The 26,131-nt window shown below is 40.8% G+C and overlaps 1 protein-coding gene across 2 annotated transcripts; it reads left to right on the top strand.

Moving 5' to 3' along the window:
- Nucleotides 1–3,395: 3,395 nt before the first annotated feature.
- On the top strand, nucleotides 3,396–26,081 carry LOC131957447 (uncharacterized). 2 transcript variants are annotated; one of them, XM_059322265.1, is made up of 11 exons: nucleotides 3,396–3,495; nucleotides 6,976–7,215; nucleotides 12,207–12,386; nucleotides 15,777–15,905; nucleotides 18,437–18,540; nucleotides 20,695–20,791; nucleotides 21,410–21,538; nucleotides 22,173–22,359; nucleotides 22,896–22,972; nucleotides 23,321–23,489; nucleotides 24,742–26,081. In XM_059322265.1, exons 2-11 carry the CDS (start codon nucleotides 7,015–7,017, stop codon nucleotides 24,828–24,830), a joined length of 1,362 nt encoding a protein of 453 aa, XP_059178248.1. In that variant the 5' UTR covers nucleotides 3,396–3,495; nucleotides 6,976–7,014; the 3' UTR covers nucleotides 24,831–26,081. The 2 variants fall into 2 exon arrangements, with proteins under 2 accessions (XP_059178248.1, XP_059178249.1); XM_059322266.1 differs by lacking the exon at nucleotides 3,396–3,495 and adding an exon at nucleotides 3,688–3,801.
- Nucleotides 26,082–26,131: the final 50 nt, after the last annotated feature.

Raw genomic sequence — 26,131 nt, 5'->3', positions numbered from 1 at the left:
TTGCAGAAAAATGTATGTAAGAAACACTGCTACTAAAAGGTGGCTTTTTAAAAAACAAAAAAGACAATTACAACTTTCTTTTTAAAATTAGTATTTACACTTAAAACGCTAATACTGTTTTACGAATATTGATAATGATTAACTTTTTCAACTGAACAACCTTCCTAATACAGTCCCATCAAATTGAAAGTTATTTCCCCTTCACAAAACACACTTGTCGTTTCAGCCAGTTCGAGGCACGCCCGCGAAACTTCGTTACCTAAGTAATAGGATAATAGGTTCTCATTACACCTCAAACGCCTCACCAAGGTCACCAAGGGCACACGTGTTTTCCCTGCAGAAGTCAGCGTCGCGGGCGATTCGTGCGAGGGACTTTCCTTCGGGCCGTTTTTCTATAACCCTCTGATTTGGCCTAATCTCTAGTTCAAATAGCGACCTTTGTTCCAGCACAATAACTTGATACGTCACCGGAACACATCAAACGCTGTCGTCACAGGTACGCGTTTAGCGCTAACGTCGACCAAACGTGCGTACATTTTTTTTTCATTCAAAGTTGTGTTGTATTACTGGTGTTGAAAGTTGCGGTGCTTATTCAAACGCCGACTGATTGTATTCAAGCGATGGTTTTTGTTAACAAAATAAAAAGTAGAATTTCCAGGCCTGATTCATATGAAGGGCAAGTGAAGTAGAGTTCCTCTGTTTCTTTAACCTCCGCGTATGAAAAGAGTGTGTGATCTGTGATAGGCCTAGCCACAATTTATGATTAATCCTAAAACTATAACCTAAGTTAGGGGCTTAGGGGTCGTCCATAAATGATGTCACACTCGTAGGGGGTAGGGGGGTCCGTAATTTTGTGACGGTGTGTGATGAGAAGGAGGGGGGGGGGGGGGTTCAGATGTTGTGACGTCACTTTTTTGCATTATAAAAAAAACAATGTTAGAAAACTAATTTTAGCCGATATTTCGCGTTTTAGAAAACGGTTATAATAAATTGTAATAAGAATTGATCAAAATACTTTTTGTTAACAGAGTTCAGACAAGATGTTGGAAAAATATCGATGGTATAAGAAAACTTCAACTGCAATTTTGAGGGGGGGTTGAAGGCTGAGGTGTGACGTCATTTTAGGGGGGGGGGTCTGCATTTTTGTGACGACGTGTGAAGGAGCGGAGGGGGGAGGTAAAAATCATCCCAAAAAAAGCGTGACGTCATTTTTGGATGACCCCCTTAGCCATACATATACCCTAACATTAGACCTGACCCTAACCCTAACTCTAGCACTGACCTTAACCTTGACAACGATCCCGACCACACAAATAAAAATATCGATACAATAATGTATTGCCTTTTTTTATAACAACCCATGTAGCAATAAAAAGTACACAGTCAAAGCCAGATTAGGAGAAACTAAGGAACTAAGTCGGTGGTATAAAAAAAAATACGTTGTACAGGTATACCCCCTCCACCCACCCTCCCACACACACATACAGTCACCCTTCCCCACCCTCATATGGGGGTAGATAAAAGACGATTAAAACCAGAGTTAAATTCCTCTGAACCTTCGCTCTATTGAAAAGGTCGGTATCGATTTTTAACACAGATTTCTATACAGTCAGAAATAGTTCTGGTTTAATTAAAAAAATAAAAGCTTTAATTCTTATCCTTAGAGAAAACTAGGGATTTATGCTTGCCGATTTCAGACAATAGGAAACGTTTAATAACTTTAAATAACTTTTAATTATGTCAGTAGAATAAGTGAATATGTTTCAATGAAGAAATACTTCACGAGTTTTCCTTTATAAGGTACCATTACCTAGCGTAGCATTCAAACATTAAACTGTACAACATCAGTCACTTTTTACACATAGTATTGAATCGGTGCTCATAACTAAAGCAGATGAAACTATTTTGAGTAGATAGACTCTACTTCATCTGCTGTATGTAACCAAACTTTATTTGATTAACTGTTTTTTTATGTTTGGGGGAGGTAACTCTATCAAACTACACCAGGGGATAAAACTCATGATAAAAAAAACTTGTGTGGCTGTTTTGTGTTCGTCAGATTACAAATAAAGCGTGCACACACAATGACAGTTTTAATTGTCACGGTACTGAGATAATGTAACAGCACTGAGATAGATACTGTCACGGTACTGAGATAATGTAACAGCACTGAGATAGATACTGTCACGGTACTGAGATAATGTAACAGCACTGAGATAGATACTGTCACGGTACTGAGATAATGTAACAGCACTGAGATAGATACTGTCACGGTACTGAGATAATGTAACAGCACTGAGATAGATACTGTCACGGTACTGAGATAATGTAACAGCACTGAGATAGATACTGTCACGGTACTGAGATAATGTAACAGCACTGAGATAGATACTGTCACGGTACTGAGATAATGTAACAGCACTGAGATAGATACTGTCACGGTACTGAGATAATGTAACAGCACTGAGATAGATACTGTCACGGTACTGAGATAATGTAACAGCACTGAGATAGATACTGTCACGGTACTGAGATAATGTAACAGCACTGAGATAGATACTGTCACGGTACTGAGATAATGTAACAGCACTGAGATAGATACTGTCACGGTACTGAGATAATGTAACAGCACTGAGATAGATACTGTCACGGTACTGAGATAATGTAACAGCACTGAGATAGATACTGTCACGGTACTGAGATAATGTAACAGCACTGAGATAGATACTGTCACGGTACTGAGGTAGATACTGTCACGGTAGTGAGTTAGATACTGTCACGGTACTGAGATATATATTGTCACGGTACTCAGATAGAAATTGTCACAGCACTAAAATGCTCTCACAGTACTGAGGAACACTGCCACGGTACTGAGATAGATACTATCACGGCACTCAAAGAACACTGTCACGGTACTGAAAGAACATTGTCACGTCACTCTAGATATTTTAGCCATGTTTGTAACCAACACCCGAGAGACCCAGCCCTAGCAATCACATAAGATCAAATATCGAGTGATTTCCAATACAACCTATCGATTTTCCTTTCTTTACGCTATATCGTCCCAACCCCATTTGCCCCGCCTCACCTTCGCCACACACTTTCAATAGACAGTACATAGGTAAGGAAAGGCTGGCTTGTTGGTCTTTTAGTGTCAATGTGCTAGTCTAGCATAGGTGTGTGTGTGTCAATACGTGTGTCTGTGTGTGTCTGTAGATACGTGTGTGCATGTAGGTATTCGCGTGTGTGTGTTTGTCTGTGTGTGTCTGTGTGTAGATACATAAGAGGTGAAAGGTGCAAAGGAATCGGTGACAGTTTGCTCAGCGTTTAGCAGAGGGGGGGGGGGGGAGTGATCGATATTGACAAAAGATCGATAATATTTTCAATTTAGTTTTTTTTTTCTCTTATCTAGATAGGTATTTGGCGTCTTGGTGATCCGTCAGCTGTAAACACGGTTTCACTGCGGCCTCCATTTTAAACTCTTGTTTTGTCGCAGTAAGTTTTTTTATTACAAAGATTGTTATGTGTGTGTAGTTATCAATCATTGTGTTGTGATCGTGTAATTTGTTATTTTGATTTATTTTTTTAATATTTGAAAGTTAATTTCTAAGTTAAATTAAAATCATGGGTAGCAACGGAAGCTTCGGTTGGCCAGATTTCGGTCCTAGGTTACGGCCAAGGGATATTTCGTGATGGCCAATGTGGCAAGTCGCTAGCACGAACGTGTTGTTTCTTATAGCGGCCGGCATCGGTTGTTGTTCGTATTGTTTGTTTACCTTTAGGTAATCACACCTGTGACAGGTACGTCAACATTGAACAACCATTTCTTATATATTGGTTTATTATAATTAATTATATTAATTTTGTGGTAAATGATCGTTTTCTGTTACATGGGACCAAATTGTAGTACATGTAAGCCTACATCTATGACTGTATATAATACAGGCTACATTGATATTATCAAACAATATCGGTTGATATTTTTTTATAATATACAGGTTCTTCTACAAATCCCTGTAGGATTTAAATGTTAAGGGTCGGTTATAAATATTTATTTAGTTTATAAGGTGTGTTAAGCATTGAACAGCAAGTACACTGGCCGGACTTACGTAATATATCAATTAGATTGTTTAGAAAATTAGATAGCCTGATATTCGTGATAGTAATAATAATAGTAATAATAATATGAAGAAGAAGAAGAATAGTAATAATAATAATAATTATTATTATTATTATTATAAAAATAATAGTAATAGGCCTTAATAAAAAAAAATAATAATAATAATAGACCTAATAACAAAAATAACAATAATAAAATTAATAATAATAATAAAATAGGCCTATATCTATTCATATGTTTCATTATACCCTTTAGGCACGTGTGTATGAGTGTGTATGTGTGTGCGTGCGTGTGTGTGTTTTAATGTGTAGAAACTTTAGCAAACACTAGGCTTCTATTGAACGTCCTTAACTGTATTTGTTTGACACTTCTGATAACAACCCGGTGTCAATACTTTTGTCATGTTTGTTAACACATAGTTTTACCAGAAACCTATCAGTTTTTTTCTGGCCTGTATCAACATTGAGCGGTCATGCTATCGATTTTTGTGTGTAATTAAATCAAATGAAATGCACGTACCAGCTACCTATAAGGGCAGGTACGTGAGGATTGGGGACATAGATTGAATGACGCGAATTCATTAGAATGCAGGTGAGATTTTAATAGGTCCAGGTGTAAATTTACATTTGGAAGAGCTTGTCAGTCAGAGAACAAATTGTTTGCCAATACATAGGCTAGTATACGGAGCTTAAATGAGTTATTCGTTGGAGCTTACATGCGGTAGTTATTAGAGTTTAACTTAGGTAATTAGTGGAGCTTATATATGGTAGTCATTGGATCTTTCCAAGGGTAGTTATTGGAACTTTAAAAAGTTAGTCATTGGAGCTTAAATATGTCAATTTTTTGAGATCATATAAGGCCATATATATACATATATATATATATATATATATATATATATATATATATATATATATATATGGGACGGCGTGGTCTAGCGGTAGAGAGCTAGACAGCTAACCCGAGAGTCTCGAGTTCGAAATCCGAGGTTAAATCAGTGGAAACAAAGGCTGCTTGGCATAGTGCCGACCACACTACCCCTTCATATGCCGCGGTCAATGAATCAGATGTACTCTACTTCATCTGCCCCTTTTGTCTTGGCCACGACCGGTAGACATCTGAGCTTAATTACTGAAGTGGAAACAATGATTGGGTTGTCAGTGCGTAGTCTGGAGATTAAACTTGGTTGTTGGGGCTGAATTAAGGTATTAAGTAAAGCTTTAACAAACTAACGATTTGAGTTGAACTATGGTAGAATAATAAGATTAGTTCATGTGATCAAAAATAACATTTTAGAGGAGCAAAATAATATGTAGCTAATAGCTATTAAAGTAGAGTGTAAAACTAGGTTGGTAGGCGAACTAGTAACACTTCTAAGGAGCCATGTTTAGATTGTAGAAACTAGCGATTGATTCACATATTTGCAAGATTAAAAGTTCAACTGTTAAGTTAAATATCTGTATACCAGGAATAGATAAAAAAAAACAATAGATAAAGACAATATCTATAAACCAGCTAGCTGTAATAAGGCGAAAACGTGCATACAATCAATAAGGGGGAACTACCCCCTCAAACCAAAATCACATAAAACACACGGACAACACCACCACAAAAACCTCAGAGTCAGAGAGTAAAGCATCTACTTAAGTTTTAAAATGACATCATCAATCAAATTTCTCAGCTATAAATAACACCGTTGATCGAGATTATTATAAGTCAGAGAGTGGCAGTGATTGATTATAGAATCCAATTACTCACAATGAAGAATTGACAATAAAATTGTGGCCTTACGCCTACGTTAGTGAATGTATTGTTTTCTTTTGATTTATTGGTTTACCAGATTAGACAGTAAACAAAACGCTCCCTCCCCCCCCCATCTACGTAGGCCTATACCACTTGAAATTCTCGGGGGGAGGGGGGGGGGGGCGGTAGACTTTCTTCTTTCTTCGGGGGGGGGGGGGGGGCGGACACTGTTAAAAGCATATATTTTCTATATAAATTATATTAATTTTTATTCTTTCGGGGGGGGGGGGGTGGGGCGGTAGAATTTTTTCTGGGGGGGGGGGGGGGCGGACACTGTTAAAAGCATATATTTTCTATATAAATTATATTAATTTCTATTCTTTCGGGATGGGGGGGGGGGGCGGTAGAATTTTTTCGGGGGGGGGGGGGGGGGGGGCGAAACTCTGATTGTTAATATAATTTCACCTAAACACAATATTTTAAACATGTATGACTATTTTTAACCTCACGTTCTTATACAGTTTATATCATGTCATTTATGATCAAGTATTGTAATTCTTGTTGTTTTTTTAACTTCATTTTTTTAAATTGATTTACAATTAAACATTACATTTTGATTTATTTATTGTTATATTTTTAGATGCCACACTAAAATCTAGGGTTGCCTTTATCAAACCCGGAAGTTTCGCGACCACTCAACCGTTAGATTAACCACAGCATAATCCGTATTATATAACAAATCCAAAAAACAACCAAACTCTCCACCCCGACCCCCACTCTACTCCCACTTCTCTATTCTAGGCCTGCATACAACCTTGGTACACTTCTCTATTCTAGGCCTGCATACAACCTTGGTACACTTCTCTATTCAAGGCCTGCATACAACTTTTGTACTCTTCTCTATTCTAGGCCTGCGTACAACATTGGTACATTTCAAGGCCTGCATACAACCTTTGTACACTTCTCTATTCTAGACCTGCGTACAACATTGGTACACTTCTCTATTCTAGACCTGCATACATCATTGGTACACTTCAAGGCCTGCATACAACCTTTGTACACTTCTCTATTCTAGACCTGCGTACAAAGTTTTGTACACTTCTCTATTCTAGACCTGCGTACAACCTTGGTACACCAACCGGAAGTAAACAATGGCTCGTCCAGCAGCCGACTACCAAAAAATTATCAAAGACAATCGTTCCTCCTACAACTTGATTGCCCATGAACACCACGTGCCTCAGTCCCCCCTATTTGGGCCCTCGCCACGTCAGGGTGGGGGCGATCCCCGACAGGCTGACCCCCGGAGGGATTACGGTGATGGCGGGATGAAAGGACCCAAGGACTACGACAATGTGAGTTCATCTTTATATCGTCCCTTTCATTATAACTTAAGACTTTTTTTTTCAAGATAGTAACTGGATTATTATCGTGAAATATTGATAAATATTGATTTTATAATTTTTTAAATGTTTAGTTTTCTGAAGAAGACTTTTGAAATAAAAAATTGTTATAACTGTTAAAAAAACCAACACTAAAAAAAGTTTTGGATTTTGTCCAGATGAACCCCGCTAGGAACAAAAATTTATTTAAAAAGAGGATATGAAAGTTGTCCTTTTAATTTTAACATTTAAACTAAACCCAAAGTTTCTTCCAGGCATCTCTTCGGAAAGTCTACCCCCCCCCCAAACGAAATAAAATTTATATAGAAAATATATACTGTTACCAGTGTCCGCCACCTCCCGGAAAATTAAGCCCCCCCCCCCCCCCGAAAGTATAAAGTGCCCCCCCCCCCCCCCGTCGAAGAAAAAAGTCTGTTAGAAACACTACCTAAATCCTAAGTAGTGTTTCATTCAGGCATCTCTTGGAGGGGGGGGGCACCATTTATACTTTTACCAGTGTCCAACTCCCCCCCCCCACCCCGTCGACAATTTCCAGCCCCTGCCCCACATTACAAAACCTGACCCCTTATATTTCCAGCCCCTGTCCCATATATCAAAACCTGACCCCTTATATTTCCAGCCCCTGTCCCACATTACAAAACCTGACCCCTTATATTTCCAGCCCCTGTCCCATATATCAAAACCTGACCCCTTATATTTCCAGCCCCTGTCCCACATTACAAAACCTGACCCCTTATATTTCCAGCCCCTGTCCCATATATCAAAACCTGACCCCTTATATTTCCAGCCCCTGTCCCACATGACAAAACCTGACCCCTTATATTTCCAGGCCCGTTCCCATATATTAAAACCTGACCCCTTATATTTCCAGCCCCTGTCCCACATTACAAAACCTGACCCCTTATATTTCCAGCCCCTGTCCCATATATCAAAACCTGACCCCTTATCTTTCCAGCCCCTGTCCCATATATCAAAACCTGACCCCTTATAGTCCCAGCCCCTGTACCATATATCAAAACCTGACCCCCTATATTTCCAGCCCCTGTCCCACATTACAAAACCTGACCCCTTATATTTCCAGCCCTTGTCCCACATTACAAAACCTGACCCCTTATATTTCCAGCCCCTGTCCCATATATCAAAACCTGACCCCTTATAGTCCCAGCCCTTGTCCCATATATCAAAACCTGACCCCTTATATTTCCAGCCCATGTTCCACAGTACAAAACCTGACCCCTTATATTTCCAGCCCGTGTCCCATATATCAAAACTTGACCCCTTATATTTCCAGCCCCTGTCCCACATTACAAAACCTGACCCCTTATATTTCCAGCCCCTGTCCCACAGTACAAAACTTGACCCCTTATATTTCCAGCCCCTGTCCCATATATCAAAACCTGACCCCTTATATTTCCAGCCCCTGTCCCACATTACAAAACCTGACCCCTTATATTTCCAGCCACTGTCCCACATTACAAAACCTGACCCCTTATATTTCCAGCCCCTGTCCCATATATCAAAACCTGACCCCTTATATTTCCAGCCCCTGTACCCCAATACAAAACCTGACCCCTTATATTTCCAGCCCCTGTCCCATATATCAAAACCTGACCCCTTATATTTCCAGCCCCTGTCCCACATTACAAAACTTGACCCCTTATATTTCCAGCCCCTGTCCCACATTACAAAACTTGACCCCTTATATTTCCAGCCCCTGTCGCATATATCAAAACCTGACCCCTTATATTTCCAGCCCCTGTCCCACATTACAAAACCTGACCCCTTATATTTCCAGCCCCTGTCCCATATATCAAAACCTGACCCCTTATATTTCCAGCCCCTGTCCCACATTACAAAACCTGACCCCTTATATTTCCAGCCCCTGTCCCACATTACAAAACCTGACCCCTTATATTTCCAGCCACTGTCCCACATTACAAAACCTGACCCCTTATATTTCCAGCCCCTGTCGCATATATCAAAACCTGACCCCTTATATTTCCAGCCCCTGTCCCACATTACAAAACCTGACCCCTTATATTTCCAGCCCCTGTACCCCAATACAAAACCTGACCCCTTATATTTCCAGCCCCTGTCCCACATTACAAAACTTGACCCCTTATATTTCCAGCCCCTGTCCCATATATCAAAACCTGACCCCTTATATTTCCAGGCCCTGTCCCATATATCAAAACTTGACCCCTTATATTTCCAGTCCCTGTCCCATATATCAAAACCTGACCCCTTATATTTCCAGCCCCTGTACCCCAATACAAAACCTGACCCCTTATATTTCCAGCCCCTGTCCCATATATCAAAACCTGACCCCTTATATTTCCAGGCCCTGTCCCATATATCAAAACTTGACCCCTTATATTTCCAGTCCCTGTCCCATATATCAAAACCTGACCCCTTATATTTCCAGCCCCTGTACCCCAATACAAAACCTGACCCCTTATATTTCCAGCCCCTGTCCCATATATCAAAACCTGACCCCTTATATTTCCAGCCCCTGTCCCACATTACAAAACTTGACCCCTTATATTTCCAGCCCCTGTCGCATATATCAAAACCTGACCCCTTATATTTCCAGCCCCTGTCCCACATTACAAAACCTGACCCCTTATATTTCCAGCCCCTGTCCCATATATCAAAACCTGACCCCTTATATTTCCAGCCCCTGTCCCACATTACAAAACCTGACCCCTTATATTTCCAGCCCCTGTCCCACATTACAAAACCTGACCCCTTATATTTCCAGCCACTGTCCCACATTACAAAACCTGACCCCTTATATTTCCAGCCCCTGTCGCATATATCAAAACCTGACCCCTTATATTTCCAGCCCCTGTCCCACATTACAAAACCTGACCCCTTATATTTCCAGCCCCTGTACCCCAATACAAAACCTGACCCCTTATATTTCCAGCCCCTGTCCCACATTACAAAACCTGACCCCTTATATTTCCAGCCCCTGTCCCATATATCAAAACCTGACCCCTTATATTTCCAGCCCCTGTCCCGTATATCAAAACCTGACCCCTTATATTTCCAGCCCCTGTCCCCGTATATCAAAATCTGACCCCTTATATTTCCAGCCCCTGTCCCACATTACAAAACTTGACCCCTTATATTTCCAGCCCCTGTCCCACATTACAAAACTTGACCCCTTATATTTCCAGCCCCTGTCGCATATATCAAAACCTGACCCCTTATATTTCCAGCCCCTGTCCCACATTACAAAACCTGACCCCTTATATTTCCAGCCCCTGTCCCATATATCAAAACCTGACCCCTTATATTTCCAGCCCCTGTCCCACATTACAAAACCTGACCCCCTTATATTTCCAGCCCCTGTCCCACATTACAAAACCTGACCCCTTATATTTCCAGCCCCTGTACCCCAATACAAAACCTGACCCCTTATATTTCCAGCCCCTGTCCCACATTACAAAACCTGACCCCTTATATTTCCAGCCCCTGTCCCATATATCAAAACCTGACCCCTTATATTTCCAGCCCCTGTCCCGTATATCAAAACCTGACCCCTTATATTTCCAGCCCCTGTCCCATATATCAAAACCTGACCCCTTATATTTCCAGCCCCTGTCCCCCAGTACAAAACCTGACCCCTTATATTTCCAGCCCCTGTCCCATATATCAAAACCTGACCCCTTATATTTCCAGCCCCTGTCCCATATTACAAAACTTGACCCCTTATATTTCCAGCCCCTGTCCCATATATCAAAACTTGACCCCTTATATTTCCAGCCCCTGTCCCACATAACCTGACCCCTTATATTTCCAGCCCCTGTCCCACATTACAAAACCTGACCCCTTATATTTCCAGCCCCTGTCCCATATATCAAAACTTGACCCCTTATATTTCCAGCCCCTGTCCCACATTACAAAACCTGACCCCCTTACATTTTCAGCCCCTGTCCCACAGTACAAAACTTGACCCCTTATATTTCCAGCCCCTGTCCCATATATCAAAACTTGACCCCTTATATTTCCAGCCCCTGTCCCATATATCAAAACTTGACCCCTTATATTTCCAGCCCCTGTCCCATATATCAAAACTTGACCCCTTATATTTCCAGCCCCTGTCCCATATATCAAAACCTGACCCCTTATATTTCCAGCCCCTGTCCCACATTACAAAACCTGACCCCTTATATTTCCAGCCACTGTCCCACATTACAAAACCTGACCCCTTATATTTCCAGCCCCTGTCCCATATATCAAAACCTGACCCCTTATATTTCCAGCCCCTGTCCCACATTACAAAACCTGACCCCTTATATTTCCAGCCCCTGTCCCACATTATAAAACCTGACCCCTTATATTTCCAGCCCCTGTCCCATATATCAAAACTTGACCCCTTATATTTCCAGCCCCTGTCCCATATATCAAAACTTGACCCCTTATATTTCCAGCCCCTGTCCCATATATCAAAACCTGACCCCTTATATTTCCAGCCCCTGTCCCACAGTACAAAACCTGACCCCTTATATTTCCAGGCCCTGTCCCACATTACAAAACCTGACCCCTTATATTTCCAGCCCCTGTACCCCAATACAAAACCTGACCCCTTATATTTCCAGCCCCTGTCCCATATATCAAAACCTCACCCCTTATATTTCCAGCCCCTGTCCCACATTACAAAACCTGACCCCTTATATTTCCAGCCCCTGTCCCACATTACAAAACCTGACCCCTTATATTTCCAGCCCCTGTCCCACATTACAAAACCTGACCCCTTATATTTCCAGCCCCTGTCCCACATTACAAAACCTGACCCCTTATATTTCCAGCCCCTGTCCCACATTATAAAACCTGACCCCTTATATTTCCAGCCCCTGTCCCACATTATAAAACCTGACCCCTTATATTTCCAGCCCCTGTCCCACATTACAAAACTTGACCCCTTATATTTCCAGCCCCTGTCCCATCGAGCAGACGACAACAGAAACCCGGCAGACATGATCCGGCACGAGCATCACGTGCCGGCTTCACCTTTGTACCGACCCGGAGGTCAAGGCTACTCAGAGGTTGACCCCCGCTACGGCACACCTCAGGGAGGAAGGAGGGACTGGATCGGAGGAGGGAGGGACTATGAGGTACTTAGCATTACACAACACGTATCTGCTGTCAAATAGTGTAGTTTCTTTGTCTTGTATATCTGTAGAATTTGTACCATAATTTTTTGGCTTAAGTAGAATTGTAACAAATAATATACCATCTTTGAGGCTCAAGATTTCATCAAGAGGTAAGTGCAATGTAGCAGGACTTTATTATCCAAATGTTCCTTTTTTCAAACTGCTAATATTCTACAAAATAAATTACAACTTTTTTGGAATTATTTCTAAGGCGTAGTTCTTTCAAAATGTATGTCAAAACACCGTGGCGTAATTATTTCAATAAGTCTTATGATGTTTGACTTAGTGGATCTATATGGAGAATATAAGTCCAATAAGTGAAACAATTTAGTTCTGATGTTGAGAGTAAAGTCAGGAAAATGTTCTAATCTTTTAGAGGTACTTACCTTGGTTTTACTTTTTCATTAGAGTCCTTTTTTCAAATGGTCTCCTGCTGTTTTCTTCGCATTGTTTGTTGTTGGTTGTTTTGCTGGTTTTTGGGAGGGGGTGGGGGGAGGGTTTCTTGCTAGGCTTTTTTAAATTGGTTGTGTCCGTTCTAGGCTTAACCAAAAGTCGAGTTTGCAACAAAAGGATGTCCAATATGGATTTTACCATAAGTTATGTAAAACAAAAACCTTTCATTTGAACATTAAAAGATTATGGTAGAAATTTGGCTTCTCGACATGACAAGGTCAACAACAACAGCAAAACCATCCATTACTTTGTTTGTTGTTTTTATTTTTAGCTGAAATACCAATGTTAAAATTCTCTCATGTACGGTCCCGCACATTTTTTTTTTTGGCTTTTTTATTTGTTTCTAGCTTCTATTTAACTCCAACAATTGTATATGGCTAGAAGCTATTCGTAACTATTTTTAATGATAAATTTCAATTTTAGAAAAGCCTATAAATGTTTGCCATTGTTTCTTTTTGTATACAAAATATATATTAAATCATAATTATGTAAGCTTTGTAGTTTTTATGTATTTTTATTTTATGCTTGTTGTAGCTTGCATGTTTATGTTTAATTGATCCTACCGCATGTAAGTGTAGGTCGTGTATTTTATTATTTGAACAATTTGATGTATTTTATTAAAGCAAGACATATGTAAACAAGCTATATTATTTTTTGCAATCTGCTGTAGTTGTTGTAGATATTTCTTTTATAATTTTATACATATTATAATTTCAAACTGAAATAATTTGAAGTTTTAAACCTCATGACAATGAAAACGAATTTTACTAAGCATTACCAACATTATCTTTGTTAATACAATTTACCAATAATTTAATAAGAAGAAAACATAATAATTGTTCATGATGTATATATAAACGTGTTTTGTTGTGCATTTTTGAAACTGGTTGGGTTTCTAAAACATATTTTGTATAGAACGTACTTGCTCAATTGTCCTGAGGTTACTGCATTTTATTTATTTTTGTGACCAATGACACGGCAATTTAAAGCTATTTTTTTTTCCATTTATTTGTATTACCAAATTAATATTTTGAAACACTTTGTCAGACTACAGACACACCGTTGATCATTTTAAAAATGAACCTTTCGGACTGACGGTCTAGATGAAGTAGAGCTCACCTGCAACTGTCATAGTAAGATCAGAACTATGACCAACAGCCTTTACATGGCTGAAATCAAGTCATGTACCCACCGTGTGGTCGCAGACTCCCAACTATTAAAATAACTTTCACAAACTTGCCATTATGTGCTTCCTACATCCAATCTTATCTTAGTTATAATGAAATCGTATCATCTGGACTTAACATCGATCTCAATGACATCGATTTCAAGCCATATTCGTACCCCCCGTCATGAAGCCATTTCATTCTGCCATCACATGTCATGACATCACGTCACACTGACATCACATGTCATGACACCACGTGACACACGAAATCTCACGAGATGTTGGTACACAGGCCCGGCATCAACTGGCGGAGGGCCGTGACGCAAGCAACAGATACAACCAGGTCAAAGGTCACTGGAGCAACACCATAGGGGAGATCAACCACCTGCCCGTGTCGCCGCTCTACCGGCCTGGTCAATTCAGGGGAAGTAACCGATACTACACAGAGGAAGGGAGACAAGTGTGGAAGCCAACAGAGGTGATTTATCCTCTCATGCATTTAAATCATTTTTCGCTCTTTTACGCATGTATCATATATCTGTCTAAAGTGTAAACACGCCAACTATAAATAAACCCCCATACACACTTCAAAATATCTCACATAACGGTAAAAATCGTGCAATTAACTGAAAATAAATATTTCATATATTTAAAAAGAATTAAATAGTAGACAATAAGGATGACACCAAACCGAAAATGCAGTGTTTTTATATGGGGGAGAGGGTTGTGTAACACCCTCAGTGACCGCACCCTTAGACACCACACTTAGTGACACCACTGAAATACATCATATTTGGGGTTGTTTCCTATTTCTGTAGTTTTCTGTATGTTAGGATTTCCTAAACCCAATCCCTCATCACGTAATATCAGTACATTTTCTCACGCATCTCAAAATCATTAAATATTAACAGAGGCTGAAAGCTGTAGTTGACAATTATGGAACCACTAACACTAAGCTAAGCTGGTTCATGTGTGTTGTAAAACGGTATATATATATATATATATATATATATATATATATATATATATATATATATATATATATATATATATATATACATTCTTGTATGTATTTGTATTTAATGCACTAGAAATTATAATTGTAAATTGTTGTCAATTTTGAATTCTTTCATTAGACAGCCGAGTTAGACATCAATTTGGTATTCAGCAAAAACCTTTCTTTTTAACTTGATGTGAACTCACTGTGTTAAGGCATCCGTCGATTTGGTTTTCGTTTCTTATTTATTTATTTTTTTTTTCTTTTAAATCCCGAACGGAAATTCCTGGCTTGGATGGATGCTGGTTAAGGCGATTTAATAAACAGATTATTTGAAAAAAGTCAAAGGGAAACAAACAAAAATGTATTAAAACTTCTGCTGAAGTTAGTGATTGTCTCCCATTCTGTCATGTTTATCTTCATTTTCCTTATTTACTCTCACAAATAACAATTATTATTAATTATTTAACGCTGCATTTGCGTGGAGAATAGACGGAGCTTGAAGATGATTCAGATAATAATAAAAACAATGAGGAAAATGATACAACGAAGGTAAGCTTTTTATTTCTATTTTTTGACCAGCTATTTTGTTTTCTCCCTAATGCCTTCATACGGTAGGTTGTCGCAGCCGTTGCCATGACAACAAATGGTTTATTATAACCAGCCTGAGGTACTGCGTTAATTTTGTTGTTTTTTTCCTCCTCCCCTCCCCCTCTCGCGCCCATATCCCCAGGTGCCACGCCCTAAAGAGCCACCTACGCCAGACTACAACACCACACAGATGCACATCCCAGACTCACAGAACGGGGAGACGAAGATACAGCTTGGGGAACTGAAGGGGAGCAGGGAGGACCTCAGAGATGTGAGTAGGTTGTTGTGTGGGGGGGGGTAGGGAGGACTTTAGAGATGTGAGTAGGTTGTGTTGGGGGGAGGGAGCAGGGAGGACCTTAGAGATGTGAGTAGGTTGTTGTGGTGGGGGGAGTAGGGAGGACCTTAGAGATGTGAGTAGGTTGTTGTGGTGGGGGGAGCAGGGAGGACCTTAGAGATGTGAGTAGGTTGTTGTGTGGGGGGGGGAGCAGGGAGGACCGTAGAGATGTGAGTAGGTTGTTGTGGTGGGGGGAGGGGGAGCAGGGAGGACCTTACAGATGTGAGTAGGTTGTTGTGGTGGGGGGAGTAGGGAGGACCTTAGAGATGTGAGTAGGTTGTTGTGGTGGGGGGAGTAGGGAGGACCTTAGAGATGTGAGTAGGTTGTTGTGTGGGGGGAGTAGGGAGGACCTTAGAGATGTGAGTAGGCTGTTTTGTTGTGGTGGGGGGTGGGGAGTAGGGATGACCTTAGAGATGTGAGTAGGTTGTTGTGTGGGGGGAGGGGGAGGACCTTAGAGATGTGAGTAGGCTGTTTTGTTGTGGTGGGGGGAGGGGAGCAGGGAGGACCTTAGAGATGTGAGTAGGTTGTTGTGGTGGGGGGAGGGGGAGCAGGGAGGACCTTAGAGATGTGAGTAGGCTGTTGTGTGGGGGGAGCAGGGAGGACCTTAGAGATGTGAGTGGGCTTTTTTGTTGTGGTGGGGGGGAGGGGAGCAGGGAGGACTTTAGAGATGTGAGTAGGTTGTTGTGGTGGGGGGAGGGGAGCAGGGAGGACCTTAGAGATGTGAGTAGGCTGTTGTGTGGGGGGAGCAGGGAGGACCTTAGAGATGTGAGTAGGTTGTTGTGGTGGGGGGAGGGGGAGCAGGGAGGACCTTAGAGATGTGAGTGGGTTGTTGTGGTGGCGGGAGGGGGAGCAGGGAGGACCTTAGAGATGTGAGTAAGTTGTTGTGGTGGGGGGAGCAGGGAGGACCTTAGAGATGTGAGTAGGTTGTTGTGGTGGGGGGTGGGGAGTAGGGAGGACCTCAGAGATGTGAGTAGGTTGTTGTGGTGGGGGGAGCAGGGAGGACCTTAGAGATGTGAGTGGGCTGTTGTGGTGGGGGAGGGGAGCAGGGAGGACCTTAGAGATGTGAGTAGGTTGTTGTGGTGGGGGGAGGGGAGCAGGGAGGACCTTAGAGATGTGAGTAGGTTGTTGTGTGGGGGGAGCAGGGAGGACCTTAGAGATGTGAGTAGGTTGTTGTGGTGGGGGGTGGGGAGTAGGGAGGATCTCAGAGATGTGAGTAGGTTGTTGTGTGGGGGAGGGGAGCAGGGAGGACCTTAGAGATGTGAGTAGGTTGTTGTGGTGGGGGGGAGCAGGGAGGACCTTAGAGATGTGAGTGGGCTGTTGTGGTGGGGGAGGGGAGCAGGGAGGACCTTAGAGATGTGAGTAGGTTGTTGTGTGGGGGGGGGAGCAGGGAGGACCGTAGAGATGTGAGTAGGTTGTTGTGGTGGGGGGAGGGGGAGCAGGGAGGACCTTACAGATGTGAGTAGGTTGTTGTGGTGGGGGGAGTAGGGAGGACCTTAGAGATGTGAGTAGGTTGTTGTGGTGGGGGGGGGGAGCAGGGAGGACCTTAGAGATGTGAGTGGGCTGTTGTGGTGGGGGAGGGGAGCAGGGAGGACCTTAGAGATGTGAGTAGGTTGTTGTGGTGGGGGGAGGGGAGCAGGGAGGACCTTAGAGATGTGAGTAGGTTGTTGTGTGGGGGGAGCAGGGAGGACCTTAGAGATGTGAGTAGGTTGTTGTGTGGGGGGAGCAGGGAGGACCTTAGAGATGTGAGTGGGCTGTTGTGGTGGGGGAGGGGAGTAGGGAGGATCTCAGAGATGTGAGTGGGTTGTTGTGGTGGGGGGGGGGAGCAGGGAGGATCTCAGAGATGTGAGTGGGTTGTTGTGGTGGGGGGGGGGGAGCAGGGAGGATCTCAGAGATGTGAGTGGGTTGTTGTGGTGGGGGGGAGGGGAGCAGGGAGGACCTTAGAGATGTGAGTGGGCTGTTGGGGGGTGGGGGTTAGATTTAGGAAGTCATGAGAGCTGGGTGGGTATGAGACAGTGGATCAGTATAGCACTGGATGGGGTTTTGGGGGTGGAATTGCGTGGGGATGGGGGTAGATAGCAGAATGTAAGATTTGTTTTTATTATGACGATATGAATAGATGGTTCTATGCTGGTATGAATAGGTGGCTCTATGATGGTAGGATGGGGTAGTTCTATGATGGTATGCTGGGGTATTTCTATGATGATATGAGTAGATGGCTCTATGATAGTAGGATGGCATTGTGTCATGGTGGTGTGGGGCCAAAAAGGGATGATGCTTTAATGGTATTAATGGGTGGTCTATGGTGGTATGATGGGGTGGTGCCAAGATGAGGTAGTGGTATGATGTGGCAATATTATGATGGTAGGGCCATAATGTTGTGATGGTCTAGTTCCATGAAGTTATATAAGTGACCTGTCTTAATGACGGCCATACTAAACCTCATGCCACCTGTCTCCCCAACTCCCCAGTACCGGACCAACAACGCCTCGTGGGCGGGCTATCAAGACCAGCCTGTCCTGCGTGGGCCCCCCATCACAGACAGACCTGGCAACGCCACTGACCGCAGCTACAGGTGAGTCTGGCTCTGTATGACCCTGGAAGATGCACGTGAACAGAGTACTCACGTTTTAACTCTTTACACACCGGTACCATTGTCTGGTTAAATAGAATGTGAATTTTAATTGCTACTCATTTAAGTATTATAAGTAGGACCATTCATGTTAACACCAAAAAAAAAAAAATTTAAAAGTCACAAAATATATTTGGTTAAATAAAATATTAATTTCAATTGCGACTCATTTACCTATTATGAATACTCATATTTAGAAATAATTCTTTTAAAAGTAAGCAAAAAATATGTGTATCAGACGAAGTCCGAAAACAATTCAATTGTAGTTGCGCCTGGTAGACTTAGAGAAATAAAGTGTGAAAAATACTGAATAAACCGGGAGCGATCTCCACTAAACTTTCTCGAATATTCTTTTATAAAAAAAACAGGGGATTTGAACTCGGGATATAGACATGAATTTTAATCATTTTTAAATACTTAAAATTTTTAAAATAGAATAAAATCTCGTAGAAAAAAGAATTGTACACATGTGAACGCCAAATAAAACGTGCATAATAGTGCGGAATATTATTAGTACTTTATAAATTTACATTCGTTTTTTGAGAAATCGAAAATAGCGTAAATTAGTACTTTCAATCAACGGAAATTACTCAAAATTTCACAGAAGGTATAGAATTAGATATTTTACTTACATGTGAAATTTCATTTATCTATCTCAGGGGTCTCCAAACTTTTCAGCCAGGGGGCCGCATTAACAATCAAATATCAGTTCGGGGGCCAGAATTTCTTCCATGCATCTCTTTGGGGTGGCGGAGTCCCCCCGCACCACCCCCCAACGAAATATAATTTATATAGAAATATATATATACATTTTAACTGCCCCCCCCCCCCCACCCCCCCCCCCTTAGGAGAAAGTCTAAAAGAAACACTGTCCGGCCGACAACACACTCGAGGTCCAAGTTTGTTCTCCTTAGGCAAACACAAAAACCCACCCGCCATTTTTTAAATTGTCTCTAAAGAGGTCATTTGCTTGCAATTCAATGACCTCCATCTGCAGTTCATCTGGGCAACTGGTTACATTTGCTTCAATTCGGGTTTGAAACAGTCTCACTCTTTCTGCCTTTGAATCCTCGTCAAAAAACGCTACTGAAACTGCAACTGGACGTCTTTGATGATCTCGCATGCAAATGGTGTGGGGAACTCAGCTTTTTCTTCAGTCATGAAGACATTGCACTGCTGAAAGTGCGTCAAGTTGTTGCCCTGTACTTGTTCCAAAAACATGGAACAGCTGTCCAGTGACTCATCCATTGCAATTGAATAATTGCGAAACTTGTTAGCAGTTTTCGCTATTTGAGTCATAATGTTTTCAAGAATGTCTGCAACACGGAGGGCAATGGTATTTGCAACCAAAGTTACATATTCAAATTGTTTTAAATTTTCTGGGCAAAGTTCCTCAGCCACCTCTAACAAACATTTTTTTTCCGTGAACAAAAATCTCCGCGGTCCGGACGAAAGGACCTCGCGGGCCGCATCCGGCCCGCGGGCCGTAGTTTGGAGACCCCTGATCTATCTGAAATAGTACTCAAGTTATAGGCTTTTGGAAAATTCAAAGTAGAAAAAGTACCACTTCCGGTTATTGAAAATCGCTCAAAAGTTGATCAGCATCTCTGATTTTGATAAAATACTTACATATGAAATTTCATCAACCTAGCTGTAACGGCACTCAAGTTATCGTGTTTACACACAGACACACATACACAGACATACGGAAAAAAAGGGAAAATTCCAGTTTTTACGACTCGATAACGCATAAAACGCCAAAATGTTTATATATATTTGTATTTATAATTTTTGCCTGATTAAAATAAGTCCTCTATACTCCGGATGTGATGAAGGACTGAGGAGTAAAACTGTGAAAACTGTTAAAATTTCATGTTATTTTTGTGCACGATTACAATACTTTCTCTATACTTCGTATATACGAGAAAGTAAAAATGTAGATTTAGCCGTGTTGGTTTCTGGTAGTATTTTATATCTTTGTTTTGTTACTGTGTGCCTTAATTGCCGTCAATCAAATTTTAACACGTAAAAGAAATATCAATATTATAAGTTTTATACTTGATATCAAATCAACATCTTTTAAAAACTTTGTTCTAGAGCTAACCCATGGACACAGAGGGACAAGGGTCGCGGTGATTTGAACGACCCCCGTGTTGGGGGTGCTCATGACGGGATTGGACTCATTGGAAGCCGGGTAGGTTGTAATAAATATGGAAGGGGAAATGTGTTTGAAATTATAAATGTTGAATGTTTCAATTCGTATTAAGACGTGCTTGTTTTTGGAATGGGTATTTTCCTGTAGTGAGGTACAAAGATGCCCTCATAGCTCTATGTGAAGCTTATTGATGCTTGTATCTACTACATTAAAATTAATGCCCGGTTCTAGTCTCTACTTAAACCTAACATAGATCTAAGCCTACACTATCCTAACTTTATTGCTGAGAATTGCCTCAAAAAGTTCCATAACTTGAGTGCATATTTGTGTCACTACTGTATAACCACTTGTTTAAATTATGGGAGCATTTATTTTCTCGTTGTTCTTTAATCTGACCTTTTTCCTCACGTTTTGCGATTTAGTTTTCCTAATGTCTAATCACGTTTTATGAACCCCTGTTTGATTATATTTGTTCATGTCTTATAACCCCTCTTTACTGACATTTGTTTATGTTTTATGAACCCATATTTGCCATCGTTTGTTCATGTTTTACGAACCATTATATGCTGATGTTTGTTCATATCTTATAAACCCTATTTGCTAATGGATGTTAATGTCTTATGAACCCTTAATTGCCATCGTTTGTTGATGTATCAGAACGGCGGGGCCCTGCTGTTTATCCGTTTCCCCATCGGTCAAGGTGAGAACGTACAGGTGGCCGCCCACGCCTTCCTCAAGTCTAAGACCCACGACAACGGTGGCCGCTTCCTGGGACTTGCTAAGAAGGTATGTGGAGACTGCTGGAGACTGCTATACAATAAACACAGTGGCTTTATATTTAAAAACTGCTAGCGCTTATAACAGAGTAAAATCATTGAGGTATAGTACTAACTAGAATATACAATGCAATTTTAAAATAATTGAGATACTTAGATGAGTACCTGACCAGTAGCGTAGCGGAGGGGGGGGGGGCGGGGGGACATATGTCCCCGGGCGCCGACCTTAGGGGGCGCCTAAATGGGTTGGAAAAATAAATTGAAAGGTTGAGGAGGGTGAAAATCGAAAGTTTGAGGGGGGGGGGGTGCAAATCGAAATCTTGAGGGGGGGGGGGTGCAAATCGAAAAAATTGTCCCTGGCGACGGGAAGGGTCGCTACGCCTCTGTACCTGACATACGAAAATAAAACTGGCTGGGTAAAGTGCTGACCACATCACCATTTAAATGCTGAGATCAAGAAACAAACTAACTCAATGGATCGCTAGGTCTAAAGAGTAACAAAACTTTATGAAACATCAGAAATGTGTATGCCGTTGTTTTTTATTTTATGATTAAAAAATTTGTAATTTTATTGTTTTGAGGCATCATTGTCTTGGTGCTGTTGTCTTACATTTAAATTTTCATCACCATTTTTGTTGTTGCAGACGTTCGATTTCGGCTACGAGAAGAGACCGACAGAGGCGATAGGAGTCTTCCACTTCCCATCCATGGATAAGGCCTTGCTGTTTTTCCAGATGGATACCATTATCCGCCAGCCTGACTTCCCACCCCCTTACGGGCACGCAGAGATGTGGATAGTTTCTAACGCCTACCTCCCGGATAACTTGAATTGTTGGTTCCTAACTTTTCTTAATTATTTTTTTAGGGCTAGAGTTATGGAACTTTGTTCTTGCTAGAGTTATGGTACTTTTCTAGTACTAGAGTTATGAACTAGTGCTGATTTATTTGAAATTTGTCAATGTAAGAGTATCTGTAGTAATGGGACTTATGAGACTTATTCTACGGATGTTGATGTTTTCAATGCTATAGTTATGGAACTTCGTTTTTTCTTCAAGAGTTTCTAGAAATTTTCTACTACTAGAGTTTTGAAACTTCAGTGTTTCTAGAGTGATTTGGAATTTGTTAATGTGTCCGCCTATAAATGTTTGACAGTGAGGAAAACTATATTGTGTGTAGTCCCTGTGTTTACTAGTTACATACAAGCGTTGGAATTGTTTTATATGTTACAAGCAGTTGTTGTAGTGTCGTGATTAGCTGTATATAACGGTATGCTGTGTCGTTCTTGACTGTGGTGAGTAGATGACTGGTATTAGAATTTCAACTTTTGACCTGTAACCTATTAATAACCATGTACCCCCCCTCCCCAGTGTTCAACACATTCCTCCTCTCAGAGGTCGAGCTCCACAACGGTAAAGATAAAAGGGAATTTTTCGAAACGTTCCAAGTGAGTAACAACATACATTTAAAGTATTGAAAATTTGTACTAAAGCTTTTTATTCAATTCTTTCTTACGCGGTCGGTTTACTTCTCTGAAACTTTCTATATCTCGACTGCTACGAGCACTGTCCAACAATGGACTGATCAAATAAGTTGGGGCGGGGTTGGGGATAAAATATGCTAGAATTGCTTAACAATATATTTAAGTTAATCTTATTTTACCTCTAACAACCTACCAAGCCCTATTGTAAGAAATATGTTGCCTTAAACTGAAATTAGAAAGCACTCCGCAATACATGGGAGGTAATCCATTTTAATAATTTATTTTAAAAATGTGTTGTAATCTGTTTGTCAGAAACCCTTCGAGAGCTACCTGTACAAAAATGGCGCCATGCCATTTGTCGTCTGCTCCTACGGCAGCTACGACAGGAAAAGCTTGAGGAGACACACCTACCCCCCAAACTCGATAGTGACCTGTCACCTCTTCCAGGGCCTGGATCACCTCAACTGGATCACCAATGACGGTGAGTCACGTGACTGGGTGCTACAGTGACCTGAAAGTCACTAGGGCAGATGAAGTAGTGCTATATGTTATACACACAGTCTGTGAGCTTGTGTTTCGCAAAAACCTACTCCAAGTTCCATGAACCATCCCTACACTTATGTTCCCCAGAAAACTTCTCCATGTTCCCTTAACTATCCTTACTCCTAAGTTGCACAGAAACCTACTCCAAGTTCGCTTAACCATCCCTACACTTATGTTCCCCGAAAACTTACTCCAAGTTCCCTTAACCATTACTACACTTATATTCCCCAGAAACCTACTTCAAGTTCCCTTAACCATCCCTACCCTTATGTTCCCTATAAACCTACTCCAAGTTCCCTTAACCGTCCTACACCTATGTTCCCCAGAAACCTACTCCAAGTTCCCTTAACCATCCCTACACTTATCTTCCCAAGAAACCTACGCCAAGTATCTAAACTATACCTACGCTTATGTTCCCCAGAAGCCTACTCAAAGTTCCCTTAACCTCTCCCTACACTTATGTTCCCCAGAAACCTACTCCACGTTCCCTCAACCATCCCTACACTTATGCCCCAGAAACCTACTCCAAAATCCCTTAACAATCTATATTCTTGTTCCCCATAAACCTACTCCAAGTTCCCTTAACAATCTATATTCTTGTTCCCCAGAAACCTACTCCAAGTTCCCTTAACAATCTATATTCTTAACCATTACTACACTTATATTCCCCAGAAACCTACTTCAAGTTCCCTTAACCATCCCTACCCTTATGTTCCCTATAAACCTACTCCAAGTTCCCTTAACCGTCCTACACCTATGTTCCCCAGAAACCTACTCCAAGTTCCCTTAACCATCCCTACACTTATCTTCCCAAGAAACCTACGCCAAGTATCTAAACTATACCTACGCTTATGTTCCCCAGAAGCCTACTCAAAGTTCCCTTAACCTCTCCCTACACTTATGTTCCCCAGAAACCTACTCCACGTTCCCTCAACCATCCCTACACTTATGCCCCAGAAACCTACTCCAAAATCCCTTAACAATCTATATTCTTGTTCCCCATAAACCTACTCCAAGTTCCCTTAACAATCTATATTCTTGTTCCCCAGAAACCTACTCCAAGTTCCCTTAACAATCTATATTCTTATTTCCCAGAAACCTACTTCAAGTTCCTTTAACCATTCCTACACTTATGTTCCCCCAGAAACCTACTCCAAGTTCCCTTAACAATCTATATTCTTGTTCCCCAGAAACCTACTCCAAGTTCCGCAGCCTCCACAATCAAATGGCCACAGAGAAATGCTCCATCTTCACCCTCTCCAAGGACGTCGCCCTCTAGCGACAACGCTATTTTTAGATCAAATGTCAAGGACGTCGCCCTCTAGCGACAACGCTATTTTTAGATCAAATGTCAAGGACGTCGCCCTCTAGCGACAACACTATTTTTAGATCAAATGTCAAGACCGTCTGTAACAGTTTTTAAAGTGATTAGCGCGCTCGAGTCTTAAGTTTGGGCTGTGTAAATATAATAGAAAAGGATATTTATATTGAAGAGAATCTAAAAATATGAACTTTGTCCACTGCAAAACAAGACAAAATTATCTGCTTAGCTGTGTCTTCCCACCACTGTGTACCTAACCACGCCATGCCATAAATATTTCTTATCTTTCCTAAGTTTCATTGTACCTGTGAAGTTAAATCATCATCGTGCAACTTCAATTTTTATTTCCTACGTAAATTAACAAGTGACTTTACTGCAATAGTTTCATATAATACAACCTTATCTAAAGAAAAAAAAACGTCACTTGTCTAACGTACAAGTACTGACATGAAGAATTTGGTTGTTTTTTTTAAATTATCTTTGACCTCGATTTTTCAACAGACGTCAAAGAGAACTATTTTAGCAATGATAATAGTACATAGCTAATGATCAATTCAACATTTTAAAAATATATGTAATTATTACAAAAGTTTTAGTTTCTTTGGAATGTTTGGTTAGGTTTTATTGGATACATACGTCTCATCAATGTTTGTCTTACACTGATTTAAACTGTAGCAAGCGGTACTTTACAACATCATGGTTAATGATAATATGAGGTGTAGGGGGAGCTTACTCTGAACAGATAAAATCCAACACAAAAGTAAAATATTCACGTCATTTTCACATTCCCACTGTGTTGTTAATGTTCAAGGTTTTTTTTATATAATTCTAGCGTGTAGATGTCGATCACTGTTTTTTAAGTCTTTTATACTTTAAAAATTTATGTATTTTGGTATTGCACAACTTAAATTTATTTTCATAATCAATTGTTTTTAAAAATAATAAATCTTTGGTAATACGTGGGTTGTTTTTATTATTGAATTTCGTCGACATGTTTTCTATAATTTAAAGAACTGTGATAATGTAAATTATTTAATTATATCCATATACTTGTGTAAAAAAAATAATTAAATAGCGTCGACGTATTTTATGCAAGGTAAAGCAATGTGATATTGTAAAATTATTTAATTATAATCATATTCTTATGATAAAAAAACATAATGTATAGAACATTTGTTATTTAAAGAATTTAATAAAACGCATATTTATTCTCAACGAAAGTGTCATTTATAGTTGTATTTATGCAAGTGTTTATTTAG

Source organism: Physella acuta, unplaced genomic scaffold (genome assembly GCF_028476545.2).
Source record: "Physella acuta isolate Inbredline_101_S28 unplaced genomic scaffold, ASM2847654v3 ptg001244l, whole genome shotgun sequence".
Classification (NCBI taxonomy): domain Eukaryota; kingdom Metazoa; phylum Mollusca; class Gastropoda; family Physidae; genus Physella; species Physella acuta.
This window is presented reverse-complemented; position numbering and strand designations above follow the sequence as displayed.

Excerpts from the sequence above, each read along its gene's own strand:
- LOC131957447 (XM_059322265.1), top strand. The coding sequence starts at position 7,015 with ATGGCTCGTCCAGCAGCCGACTACCAAAAAATTATCAAAGACAATCGT. Across the intron at positions 18,541-20,694 it reads GCCACTGACCGCAGCTACAG|AGCTAACCCATGGACACAGA; the intron begins GTGAGTCTGGCT and ends ACTTTGTTCTAG. Across the intron at positions 22,973-23,320 it reads AATTTTTCGAAACGTTCCAA|AAACCCTTCGAGAGCTACCT; the intron begins GTGAGTAACAAC and ends TCTGTTTGTCAG.